A 12,311-nucleotide genomic window follows, 5' to 3' on the forward strand; every position below is an offset into this window, starting at 1 on the left:
TAGTTGAAGTTATTAAAAGTGTCATGCTTAATACAACTTTTACAAATATTAGGGAAAAGCTTTACAGAAACCCCAAATATACAAAATACAGCATAATCACTTATATTTTTTTTTTTCATAGCAACCTGAGACTTTCATTCTGAGGTTTTTTTGCCTTTATATTAAAATTTTAAAACACTTCCTACTAATGCTTATGCTTACATTCAGATTAAATGGCATCTAAAGGAAGAACTATTGTTCTCCCAGAGGGCCAATATATCCCTTCAACACATATAGTATCATCTTTACATGGACACTCCAGGCAGACACAAATTACTTAAAAAGCACTGCCTTGAATCACAAGCTTTGGAGAGCTAGGGAAGGCAAGGCGTTTGTTTTCATTGTAACATAACAAGCAGCTGGATAGTCCTTCATAGACAGGACTAGCAACATCTTTGCTAAAAGCTCTCTCAATCCAAACAAAAGCAAACCTTGCTGCAAGTTCTGCAGACTTCCCAATCTTAGTACACAAGTGGTCATCTTGATTTAACAACAAAAACAATCATAATAGGCAAAGGAGAAGCCCAAAATTACACTGGCCACAAGCTCAGCAGGACACATATAAACCTAATAGAAAACATCAAAAGAGTCCAAGTTTTCATTCAATAATTATCACCTCAAGATGTTAAAACTGAAATTCAGCACTGATTAATATAGTTTCTATTCACAATAATTTCCCAGCTGTTAGAAGTAGGATAAGAAATTAATATAATTCTGTAGAAGACAACCAAAGCCACAGTCACAGCCTTTGAACATACATTTTCCAGTGTGTTTATGACATTTGCTTTAGTGACAGCTCTCTTTCTACAGATCTTCTGTTTCAAAACCAAAGACAATCCTCATTTTCTTTATGGTCCTTTGCTACACAAGACTAAAAGAAAAAAAAAGAAGAGAAGGACAACAACAGCAACCAAAAAAACTCCAAAGCTTTCTCCTTTGTCCTCTGTAAAAAAGTAAGAAAAAAATGGAGGACAAATACATCAAGTGTATGTCAGTTGCACATCCTACACAGTCTCATTCTAGAGATACTTGGCTACATGTTTATAACAGTTTATGTGTCTGGCCTCCTGCCTCTGTGAGACAAGTATATCTGTATTCAATAATTCCCCTAGAGAAAGATCTCAGATCTGAAGAATCACCTTATTAGCCTTAAACAAATCCAAGTACCTTTGTGGGCAACAATATTTTTAGACCAGAAATTATTTCTGAAATTGGATTTTAACCTTTGTAACTTTTGTGAGAAGCATTAAAATCCAAATCTCCTAATAAACATTTTGTTTATGTGAACAGCTAATAACATTCTGTTTTAACATGCTACATTCCTAAATGGTGAAATTCTTCAGATCCAAAGTTCAACTATTTACTGTACTGCCAAAACTAAAGAAATCACAATGTATACTTTTCCAGCAACAGCAGCAATGAACAGGTCCTTGTAGAAGATACAGTAGTAAAATTAATCCCTCTGTTAACTAGTATCATCCCCTTCTCTTCTGAAAAAAAATTCAGTTGACACTAATTTTATTGTTCTAATATGTTTATAGATAAATACTATTGTATTTCCCTACAGAAACTATACAGCATGAAGAGAAATGCTGGCTAAGAAACCACATCCAAATGACAAAATTTTCTTGAAAAGCAGACTTACCATTTGTAAGGTCACTTTCATGAAGACGTGCTGTTTGGAGCCTGGACTTTAGAGCTGCAATGTGAAGCTGTAGAGATTCTGTTTCTCTCACTAATGTTTCAACTCTGGAAACTGCAAGTTGGTAGAGTTCCATGAAACTTTGAATCATGGCCTTTAGAAAGTAAAATAAATCATCAGTGCCAGGCAAGCTATACTTAAATGCCAAAAGCATACATCCAAATTCATAGAGAAGACCTAATTTTTTTTAATTGGAGAAATGAAACAAAAGTTCTGAGCCAGGCAAAACTTCAGTCTCAGGAATTAAACAAAGGTCTAACATGGTATTCCTTCTAAAATCTGAAATATTAATAGCATTGAGGAAAAGCAAATGACAGTGCATCCCAATTAGAAGGTGTTTTGATAAACTGTTTTCAGTCATGCAGTCCTGCATTGAAGAGTTGATACTGTTTTCCATTTCATTTAACTGCAAGACTCAGTGTGTGTTCGATTTGTTTACAAAGAATCACTACACAATTTCAGGTAAATTTTCATGCTTTCAGAATGAGTCCTTCCACTTCATGTTAAGAAAATTAATTTGGCAGAAACAAAAGAAACATGGTAAACCTACAGACCTCTGAAGGTAAATAATCTCATTACAGTACAGCTGGGAAAATATATTGTTTTCATGCATATAGTGGAAAAATGTCCCAATCCTGTAATATTGATCAGAATGATAATACAGTTAGCAGCACAAGAGAGTACAAATGATTTGACACTACTGGTAACTTTATATCTACCCTAAATAGTCTAACACCGTTCAGATTATTGGTCTTCTTTACAACTGGTTAATCACATTTCATAAGCTCAGTTTTCCCCTTTGAAATGACCTGTGGTGAGTTCTACTGTAAGAACATATTACAGATAATATGAAATAGACTTTTGGAATATAAGACCGTGGTATAGACAAAAATAAACTTAGTACCACAAACAGGCACGCACAAAGATTTTTACTGTTTTCCTTTCTTTATTCTTAAACACAATACTGCTTTTCAGAATAAAAGTTAACATAGCTGAAATCAATAAAGATATTTTACTGTGAAGTGTAGAAAACAGCAGTGGCAAATTAACAACATCATAATTTTTCTCATCAGAAATAATACCCAAAATGTTTTAAAATACTATGGTGCTAGTCCTAAAAGTGTACTCACGTAGCTCTGTAAGTCTGCTACTGTCAGCTCTGATCTTACTTTAAAATTTTTCATTCCACATTCAACATGACAAAAATGCTGCAGCTCTTCAAAAACAATACCAAGGAAGAATGTGGATATATCTCACACTCTATATAAAAATGTCTGAGAGTCTTCATATGGCAACTGCCCACATGTTAAAAATTAGACGCATGTTGAAATAGGTCTATGGACTGGGCCTGTAACTCATAAACAAGGTTTATACCATTGCATCATAACAAGCTGTGTCTCAAATCTCACAGAAAAAAAATCTTAGGTGTTCCTTTGATTACTTCACACATGATACTTAAAGGTGTCACTGAACTGGAATATACAGAGATGTTTCCTCACCTTCTTCCTTTTCCCAAAGCTAGTGAAGCCGCTAACCTATACAGTGTCATCCTACAGCTCCACAGCCACTCTAAGTCCATGCAGATATTTGAAATAGTGTTTTCCAATTCCTTGCTGATCTACTCAGCTATTTAATTTGTTTTCTTGTTAAATAAGTTCGGAAATTTTCAGTCTAGGAAAAATGTATTCCTGAGTTTTTATTTTCAGACACAGCAATTCTATTTTTCTAAGAGTTCTAGATTTCTTTTTAGTCCAGAAAGAAGCGACTTAGCAGCAGCTAATGATTCATTACCAATGTGGAAGGTAGCATTCATACACCCACAGGTACACACTTGTTCCAGTATATCCCAACTCCCCAGCAAAGAGCCAGGGTCAGTTTAGATTTCTCTTGCTCAGGACCAGGTTAGAGCAATCAACATTTTTGGGTCTTCCAGTGGGTGACATGGAATCCATGATAATGAGTGTGCAGAACATTTATTCTAAACGACATGGAGAAAGGTAAATACATTGGGTTTTCAGATGTGCCATTGGAAGGCACGAATGATTTTACATAACTCATGTCGGTCACAAATTGAGTGACCTATCTGCTTTATGTCATACAAAAGTTCCACTTATTAGAAAGCTTGATACACAGGGAATGGGCAGAGAACCTGGCCACTTGCAAATTACAAGATGTCACCTAATGACTAAATGCATCTCTAAAGGAGTTCAGAACTTTAATTTAGATCCCTATTTGAATATTACAGACACAAATATATCTGCACCTCTGAAAACTGTTCCATGATCAAGAAAATCAGTTGACAGAATCTCCTGGAATGCAAACCTATTTCTGTAGAAGTTTTTTCCTTTCCTGCTATGGAATGTTTTCTTTTGGTTTTAAGTATACGTACAAATAAGATGTATGTATAGCTTTTAAGAATACACAACAATAAGATGCTTCAGCAACCCTCCTGATTAATTTTTATAACATAAAATTTGACATTCATACACATCTGCACGATCTGGATTTTAGCAAGCACTTCTGCTTTTGAATGTGTTCGCAATACTATGACATGCAAACAGGGAACAGAACATAAAACAATAAAAAATAGTCTTCAGTTACAAATGAAAATATTTCAAAAATAGACACCAGAAAATTAATTCTGTTCAGAAAGGCCAGAGGTAGTGATCCCCACACATTATAGGAACCAGTATTATTGCAACTCAGACTACTTCAAAAGTTAAACATTTTCAGACAGACAAGTATTACAGGAAAGTTAGTGGGGAGAAGACTTAACCAAGGAGGCAACAAAACCAGTGGAGTTGAAGAATACTAATTTTGAACATTACTGGCTTTAAGTTCCCCTACTTGTGCAAGGGGCTGGGACCAGATGATCTCCAGAGGTTCCTTTCAATTTCAACATAATTCAGTGATTAAAAGTCATCCTAAGGATGGAACATGATGCAAGTTAATAGCTGAAATTTACATAGGACTGTCAACTTTAAGACCACAAATTGTAAGCAATTACTCCACATTAATCAAAGACAAAAAGAGGAAAACAATCAGATGCTAAGTGATTTTTTCCTGTAACCTCTTTCCTTTCCTTTTACTCCACACAATGTTTTATTTTATAGAGAATATCACTAGTATTTAGCATTCTACATCATGTGCTACTGATATGGCAGAAGCAAATGGTAGGAGTGTCTTCAATGCCAAAAGTGTTTTTAATGTGAGAGGAGACCCATGCTCCAACACTAAGACAAGGCACAGGCAACCTCATGAAAACAGATGCGTGACTTCACACATAACTGGTTGCAACTCACAGGCTAAAAATACATTCATAATATTGACATGGAAAAAGGATGCTTTTATGATGAAGATGCTGGACTAGACACAGAATTTGCAAGAATGCCCAAGTTCCATTTTCAAATCTAACTGTTAATAGACAAATTATTTTAAGTCTAAGTACTTCTAAGGATCATCTTTCTTTACAGCTATTTAAACATTGAAAACAGTATCTTCATCTAGAAAATCCCTAAAAGCACTCTAACCGTCTTTAGAGCACAAAGTAAATCAGAAAATTTTGAAAAAATCAGTTAAGCGTTATTCATATCATAAAGGAAGAAAGTATTTTAAATTTTAGATCTTTATTCAACTAGAAAAAGGGTCTCCGAATATTCTGAGTGGAAAAAGGCCCTTACAACCTGTTCAAAGATGTCTCATCTGTGATATGAGGACTGCATAAAAATTTTTTGGCTTAGGCTACATGTTGGTAAAGCTGAGAAACCAAAATTGGGAGTAAAAACAAAACAAAGTGGATGCTGTTTACAAACTACAGATCTACAAAGTAGCGATATTGAAGCTATGCTTTCTTCATCCAGATTAATCTTTAAAAGGACTGAGAACACTTAAGCTTAGGACAGTTCTCCAGGGGACATTAAAACTAATTTTTTCTAACGTTCCTTCCGTGTACTTTTGAATAACCAATCATTGCCTAGTCTTGTACACCATTTCTAGAACCAGTAATTTTCGGGAGCACAGTGCTGTAGATGCTGTAAAACAGCTTTTGTGTGTATTACTGGCTCTAAATTTACAAGACTGAAAGACTCCAGTCTCCACAAGTATTTTATTTAAATGGAAAAATGGCTAATACTGACAAATTACATAACAATCTTAAAGAAATTGGAAACATGAAAAAAAGATAAATCTTTTTAAAAATTAATTTATGAAATTCAAAGGTTATTCAAACATCAGCTGTTCTCAATGAAGTTATAGTAGAAACATATGACAAGAAATACATAGATTGGCATATGCAAATTAGCAAACCTCTCATCAATGTTTTAATGTATTTATTATACATTATAAAAATGGCCTTTTAAATTCCAAATTAAAAGAATGTAGATGTTGTCCTCCGTGTCTCACTATGGAGAACACAGTTAAAAATTAAATTATTTGGATTATGAGTTACAAGTGGTAGAGAATAAAAATTTCCATTTAAAGTTTTAGACTCCTCCAAAGTTACAAATAAAATACCAAGTTATTAAGAATCAGTTTCTTTATTTTTATATCCATAACTTCAACTCAGGATCTTCTTGGGCCTGCTGTTATCACAGAACCACATCTTGTCTTTGGAAGGAACAAAACTAGAGGAAGGAGACCCTATGTTGAAATGATGCTTATCAAGAGGTGTCAAAAAGACTTACATCCTGACAATATAAACATTGACTTTGTAGCATCCGATGCAGCAGTCAGAATAACAAGACCATCTACTTTACAAAAAAACCCCAAAAAAGTACAAAAAAGTTGAAATTCACATTTGACTGTTTGGTTCTCCCTTTAGGAAATTCTTCAACTAAAAACAGTGTTAGCAGGTAGTAAAATACCCCAGGCCTACATATAAAAAAAGATAAAAAAGAACGAGAGAAGGAATAACGAATGGACTTCAGACAAATAAAAGATTAACTCTAGCACAGCGAACTGCTTACATGAGAATCTGAAAAGACTGAGAATTTCATTTATGGTACAGAATTTGGCTGGAGTTCTGCATACCTGTCATTAATGCCTTGCTTCAAACTGACATAAATAAGGTTCGTTAAAATGAGTCCAGAAAACAAAATACACGTCAATGAGTTTTTGATTTCAGAAATAAGATTTCAGGATACTTATAGATTTAAGAGAGGTATGTTTGGAGAAGAAAGGATAAAATTAATTTCCCCCATACATTTTAGCATTTGAAAATCCATCTTGGTTGCCTTGAGCCATAGTCCAAAATGTCTAGTGGCATCAGTGGAGGATACAAATACAGCAGCTTCTCAGGCATCAGGAAAAAACCTCAAGGGAAACAGCATTCAGCAAAATTGCACTTTTGCAGCTGTTTGGCCCTTCTTTAATGATCTATTCTCCTTGTATTTCATTTCAACACTAAACATTTTGTTCAATTCCATTCAAGTGTGGCATGAACAATTTAAATGTGCCAAAAAGCAGGTCAGTTTTCTTACAACGTTTTTTTTCCCCAACAAAAGCTGACTCAGTGCCACACATGGTGCCCAATTCTATCCCCTTCACTTCAATAACAATTACTTTACCCTGTAGGTCTCAGAGGACAGCCCAAGGGAGTGAAGCTCTAAATAAAAATCTAGATTCTCTGCAAGAGGTAATGACATGACTTCCTACAAGAAAACTGAAAAGGGAGCATTGAACTTGACAGCAATGGAAGGGAAAGTGCTTCTACTGGAAACCACAGCAGATGGGCATAACAATAATTGCCATGAAAATTGTTACAAAGCGTAAGATTTTCAAAAATCAGATCAATCTTTCAGAAAATGATAAATTAAGACAAATGTATTTGTAGCTATGATGAGGTAGAAAAGCATCCTTAGAACTTCATAGCAAAGGACCTACCTGCAGCCTTGACTACTCAGAAATATCTGTGGACCATGCAAGAAAATTACCATGTAACAAAATTAGGTTTTTTAGGCCAATAATGTTTACGTGCAAAGACCATTCTCCCTGTCATTTGCACTAAGTCAAGCAAAGTTATATATGAAATGTAAAGGAGAATCAATCACTGCCCTGAAGAACTTCTAGTTTAAGCTACAGCTACGGAGAAAATGTTACCACTACATTGTACCTCTTCCCATCTTCTTACACAATTTTGGTAAAAAAAGAACATTTCAGTTTGTCAGGGAGGGAATTTTTCAAGCAAATGATTTTAGTGAGAAAGAAGTTTCCGGCTGGTACCCTTCCTACAACTTCTGTTGCAGTGTACATTTTAGGCAGGGATGAAACAAAGAGAGACGGATAGTCACTAAAAATACTATAAAGTCCATATTAAAGTGCCTCAACTGTGAGCATGAAAATCTGCTTAGTGTGAGCATAATATATTACCACTGATGAGAGGAACCAAACAGCAGCAGTCACTACAGAAAAGTCAGGATGTACTTTTATTATAAAATATGACAGTGCCCCATCACACGTTCAGTCTTAAGGAGAAAGAAGAGAGTAAAACTTCTCATCAAAATTCAGATGAAATGTCAAGTGAAAGTACAAGTTGTCTGAATCTTGATGATGTTGCTTTTGGCCTACTGAAGCGACATCTTGGAACCAGAAAAGATGTACAAAAGTTGAAGTACAGGATTCTGTTTTCCACAACCAAATTCATGGAAGTAGAATAAATTTTAAAAAGCATACTCTTTCCTATTTTCAGGAACTCTTACATATGGATAAGATATCCTATATAAGCAAAACAATTTTTATAAATAAATGCTACCTAAACACTAAGTCTAAAATCTATTGACTAGTTATAGGTGCATATGTAGGAGAACAGTATAAGGAGGGGAGAGAAGCAGGCATTAATCTATCAAGTTACTAAGTAGAAAAATCTGAAGCAACTTCACGTGGAAGGTAAATGTGAAATCTGAAAAACTTTTCTGTTCTTTGAAATGCTGTCCACAAACTACCCAACCTAAGTAACTAACTCAACTATTTGCCAACATTGTAGCTTACTCAAAATTAAAACAGTGGTTTTTCATTGGTTTTAAAGAGTGCTCTGTTAACTAAGACCACTTTCAATTACTCTTAGCAAAGAAATAGGCTTTACTCATGAAAAAATACTTTGTTTTAACCACCATAGAAAAAGTCTGTTGCTGACTCCAAGAGAACATGATCAACCCACAAAATCTGGGCTCAATATAGACATTTCCTTGAGTATTTTGACTATAGCTAATAAGTGATATAGATTATTCCCTTATGGCCACAAGAAACAGCTTGTTTTAATGTAAATTAAAACATTTTAAAATTGAAGTAGATAAAAGGTTTTGCATATGTGGAAATGTGTCCACTTTGTATTTTCCATGCAAAAAGCTGAGTGTAGTCTTTGGTCTAGTTGCCATTTACTAGGAGAGACAAAGACCCCTTCTGGCAGATTTAGTCAATATGACAACTGTGATTATGTAGCTCATACACAAACACTCATCACTGAGTCCTAATCTTTGTATCAGATTTCGGGTGAATGCTAAAGTCCAATGAGGGTTAGGAAGTCCTAGGGGCTAGGAAACGGTGCAAAGTTTTGTGAAATAGCTACTTCATTAGTTTTGTGAAATAGCTACTTGATTTCCTTTGCTTTTCTTATGAATGCTTATGGCAGCACTGCATTTTAAGTCAGCATAGATATTTCATCCTACATAAAGCAACATTTTGTAGTTTTGCAAGGAAATTGGATAGCAAATTAATTTTTTCATTTTGGCTTCTCACAAAGCTCCAGTTACATACATAGATTCATGATGCCAGCACAGGAAAAAGCACTAGTCTCTATCTCTGTAGAGAACATAATGATCAAGAAAAGCTGAATTGCATCCCTCGCACCTTTAATCTAATGTCCACTGCCACATATAGGATGGACAGGTGTCCTCACTTCATTCTGCCTAAACTCAGATGTTAGTGATTAACTAGTTTGCTTCATACATGCTTAAACTTAATGAAATTTTTACTAAAAAATACCCCAACAACATGCAAACAGCTAGATTTTCAATTAGACTTGCTTTCAAGACCTAATTTATGATATAAAAATGTTTTATTAGAAATTTCAGTAACAACAGCTCATGTTCCAAAATCTGAGGAGTCAAAGGAAATTTAAAGAACATGGTACACCTACTACTGATCCTCACAATGAGCATATACATTAGCATCTCTCTTTACAAAGCAAAAGCTGGAGAATATTGGCAATGTCTTACAAAATTGGCACCATCACTGAGCTTGACAACTTGCTATCCTTAAAGCTTAGTATTATATAAATAAAATATTTTCTTCTCAAAGTTTGCTTTTAACCATCAGAAGGAACGTAATCTGAGGAATAAGATCAAATAAAATAATCCCCATCATCTCTGAATATCAAGTTCTACTAACAGTGGATGTACATCTGAATAAAACTCTCGTTGGGAAAACATGATTCTGTTTGTCTGCCTTTTTGGCATTTGTCATATAAAATGACAGATTAGCTCAACTCAGAAAGGTGTAAATCTCAACCAACATATGCTAAAAGTTGGTGGAAAAGTGAGACTGCACTATACTGAAGTCTGGCCTCTTCAGTGTAAGAGGTCAATAAGCTAAGTGAGAATGGTGTTCACTTGGAACAGCTTTAAAGTGTTGAGGAATACACCCAGCCCAAGAAGATCAGCTTGCGAACTGTAAATGGAGAGGCAGATGGAGCTCTGGGTAGGAGCCTGAGACAAGAGGCCGTGAACTGCCAAACTTTGGGATAACAAAGGGCATGAGAATCAGTGACAGCCAGTCAGGTGAATGGACACTGAGAGAGATGGCAGGCGCTGGAAATTGCCAACCTTCTGAATAACAAAAGACATGAAGACTGACGGTCAGCGAGGTGGATGCACACAGAGAGGAGGCAGGAGCCAAGGACTTGGGAGAACGAGCAAGATTTGTGTGCAGAGAGACTGTGAGTGTATAAAAGCCTAGCGGTTCCTTCACTGGGGGTCCTCCTTGGAGGTACCCAGCTTGAGCTGTTTCTGTTACGGTGCCAGAAATAAATGACTTTAGGGAATGAGACATCTGAGATGCTGCTAAGGGAAACACAGGGCCAAACCTGTAAGGAAACCTGGTCTGATGGGGGGCGGGGGGGGGGAGTCAAGTGCAGCACCCGTGGGCTCACTGAGCCACCTGCTGTGAAGGAGCTTCAGTCCCAACAGCGAAAGTCTCTGGCATTGGGAGTGTGACTGCCAGAGAGTAGCATGAATGGTCAGACTGAGAAGGTTCCTTAACAAAAGAAGAACTAACTTTTCTGATGGCAGACCTCTGGTTGTTCTCATTCAGACTAAGAATTCAAAGATGTGTTGCTACTAGATGAACTTTTTACATAATATTTTCGAAGACATTGATTTTTAGCTTTGTTTTCAAACAAGAGGGCACAGTCTTAAGCTGTGCCAGGGGAGGTTTAGGTTGGATACTAGGAAGAAATTCTTTACAGAGGGAGTAATAAGACATTGGAATGGGCTGCCCAGGGAAGTGGTGGATTCACCATCCCTGGAGGTTTTTAAGAAGAGACTGTATGTGGCACTTAGTGCCATGGTCTAGTAACCATGGCGGTGTTGGATTAAGGGTTGGACTTGATGATCTCAGAGGTCTTTTCCAACCCAGCTGATTCTATGATTCTATGAAATGCACCAACTGTCTTTCCGTTAAATGGAAACTTAAAATGAGATTGCGGAATATGATTCAAATTATTAGGTTGGGAGCCTGGCAATTTAGGAACAGGCTCCATTTCCTTGGCCAGAGCCAAGAGCCAACAATTAGATCCAATTCCTTAGAAGCCTAAGATACAGAGTGACTTTCTGAATTTTAATGGAACTGGATGCTTATAGCAACAGTGAAAGGAGAAAACTTAGGAGGATAGGCACGGGTGAGATGAGTTTACCTAGAAAGCATAAAGTATTTTTCATCAGTAAGATCAGACGTAAAACATCCCATATCATAGGCTATTGTAATGAGACTGAGAAAACCCTTCCTAGTCTTTCTATTTTTACCAAATTTGGTAATGAATGCAAGCACTGCACTAGCATGTACTTGAGTGGTGTCCTTAATGGTGGATCAACAAAAGCAACTGGTTCTTATCCAAGAATCCCAGGCTACTCTAACTTACAAACACCCAAGAGGATAGCATTTTTTAAACTATTTCTTATGTTAATTGGTTAGTACTTCCTAATCCATTTTTCAGAGCTAGACTGCTACCTGCAGTTAGGTCATTTATGAGTAATTGTGCCTATGAATGTTTCTAACAGAGAAACCACTTCCACAACTTAAGAATTCTAGAAACTATAAATGATTTCTACTGTTTCCATCTTCTTGTAGTTCAGAAATGAGGAAAGCAACCTGAAAAGAAACAATTTCTGATGGAGTATCCAAGAATGTGAGGTGACAATCAATGCTAAAGCATGACTAGTATAAATAAGGTAAACTGGGAATATTTATTACAATTAACAATATTAATATTAAATGAAATAGCAGAAGCCATTTTCAAAATAAACATAGAAAATAGTTTTTCAGAAAGTGTGTAGTTAAGCTGCAAAAGTAATTTCTGCAA

At 35.9% G+C, this 12,311-nt stretch overlaps 1 protein-coding gene across 3 annotated transcripts in view; it reads right to left on the reverse strand.

The window, feature by feature from the left end:
• CCDC171 (coiled-coil domain containing 171) overlaps positions 1 to 12,311 on the reverse strand; it is a 150,705-nt gene that overhangs the window by 15,354 nt on the left and 123,040 nt on the right. For all 3 annotated transcript variants that reach the window (XM_017837922.1, XM_017837923.1, XM_017837921.1), the window contains one exon: positions 1,685 to 1,835. In XM_017837922.1, the coding sequence (XP_017693411.1) occupies positions 1,685 to 1,835 (151 nt within the window). The remainder of the gene's footprint in view (positions 1 to 1,684; positions 1,836 to 12,311) is intronic.

This window comes from Lepidothrix coronata, unplaced genomic scaffold (genome assembly GCF_001604755.1).
Source record: "Lepidothrix coronata isolate B3197 unplaced genomic scaffold, Lepidothrix_coronata-1.0 Scaffold317, whole genome shotgun sequence".
In the NCBI taxonomy this organism is placed as follows: Eukaryota; Metazoa; Chordata; class Aves; order Passeriformes; family Pipridae; genus Lepidothrix; species Lepidothrix coronata.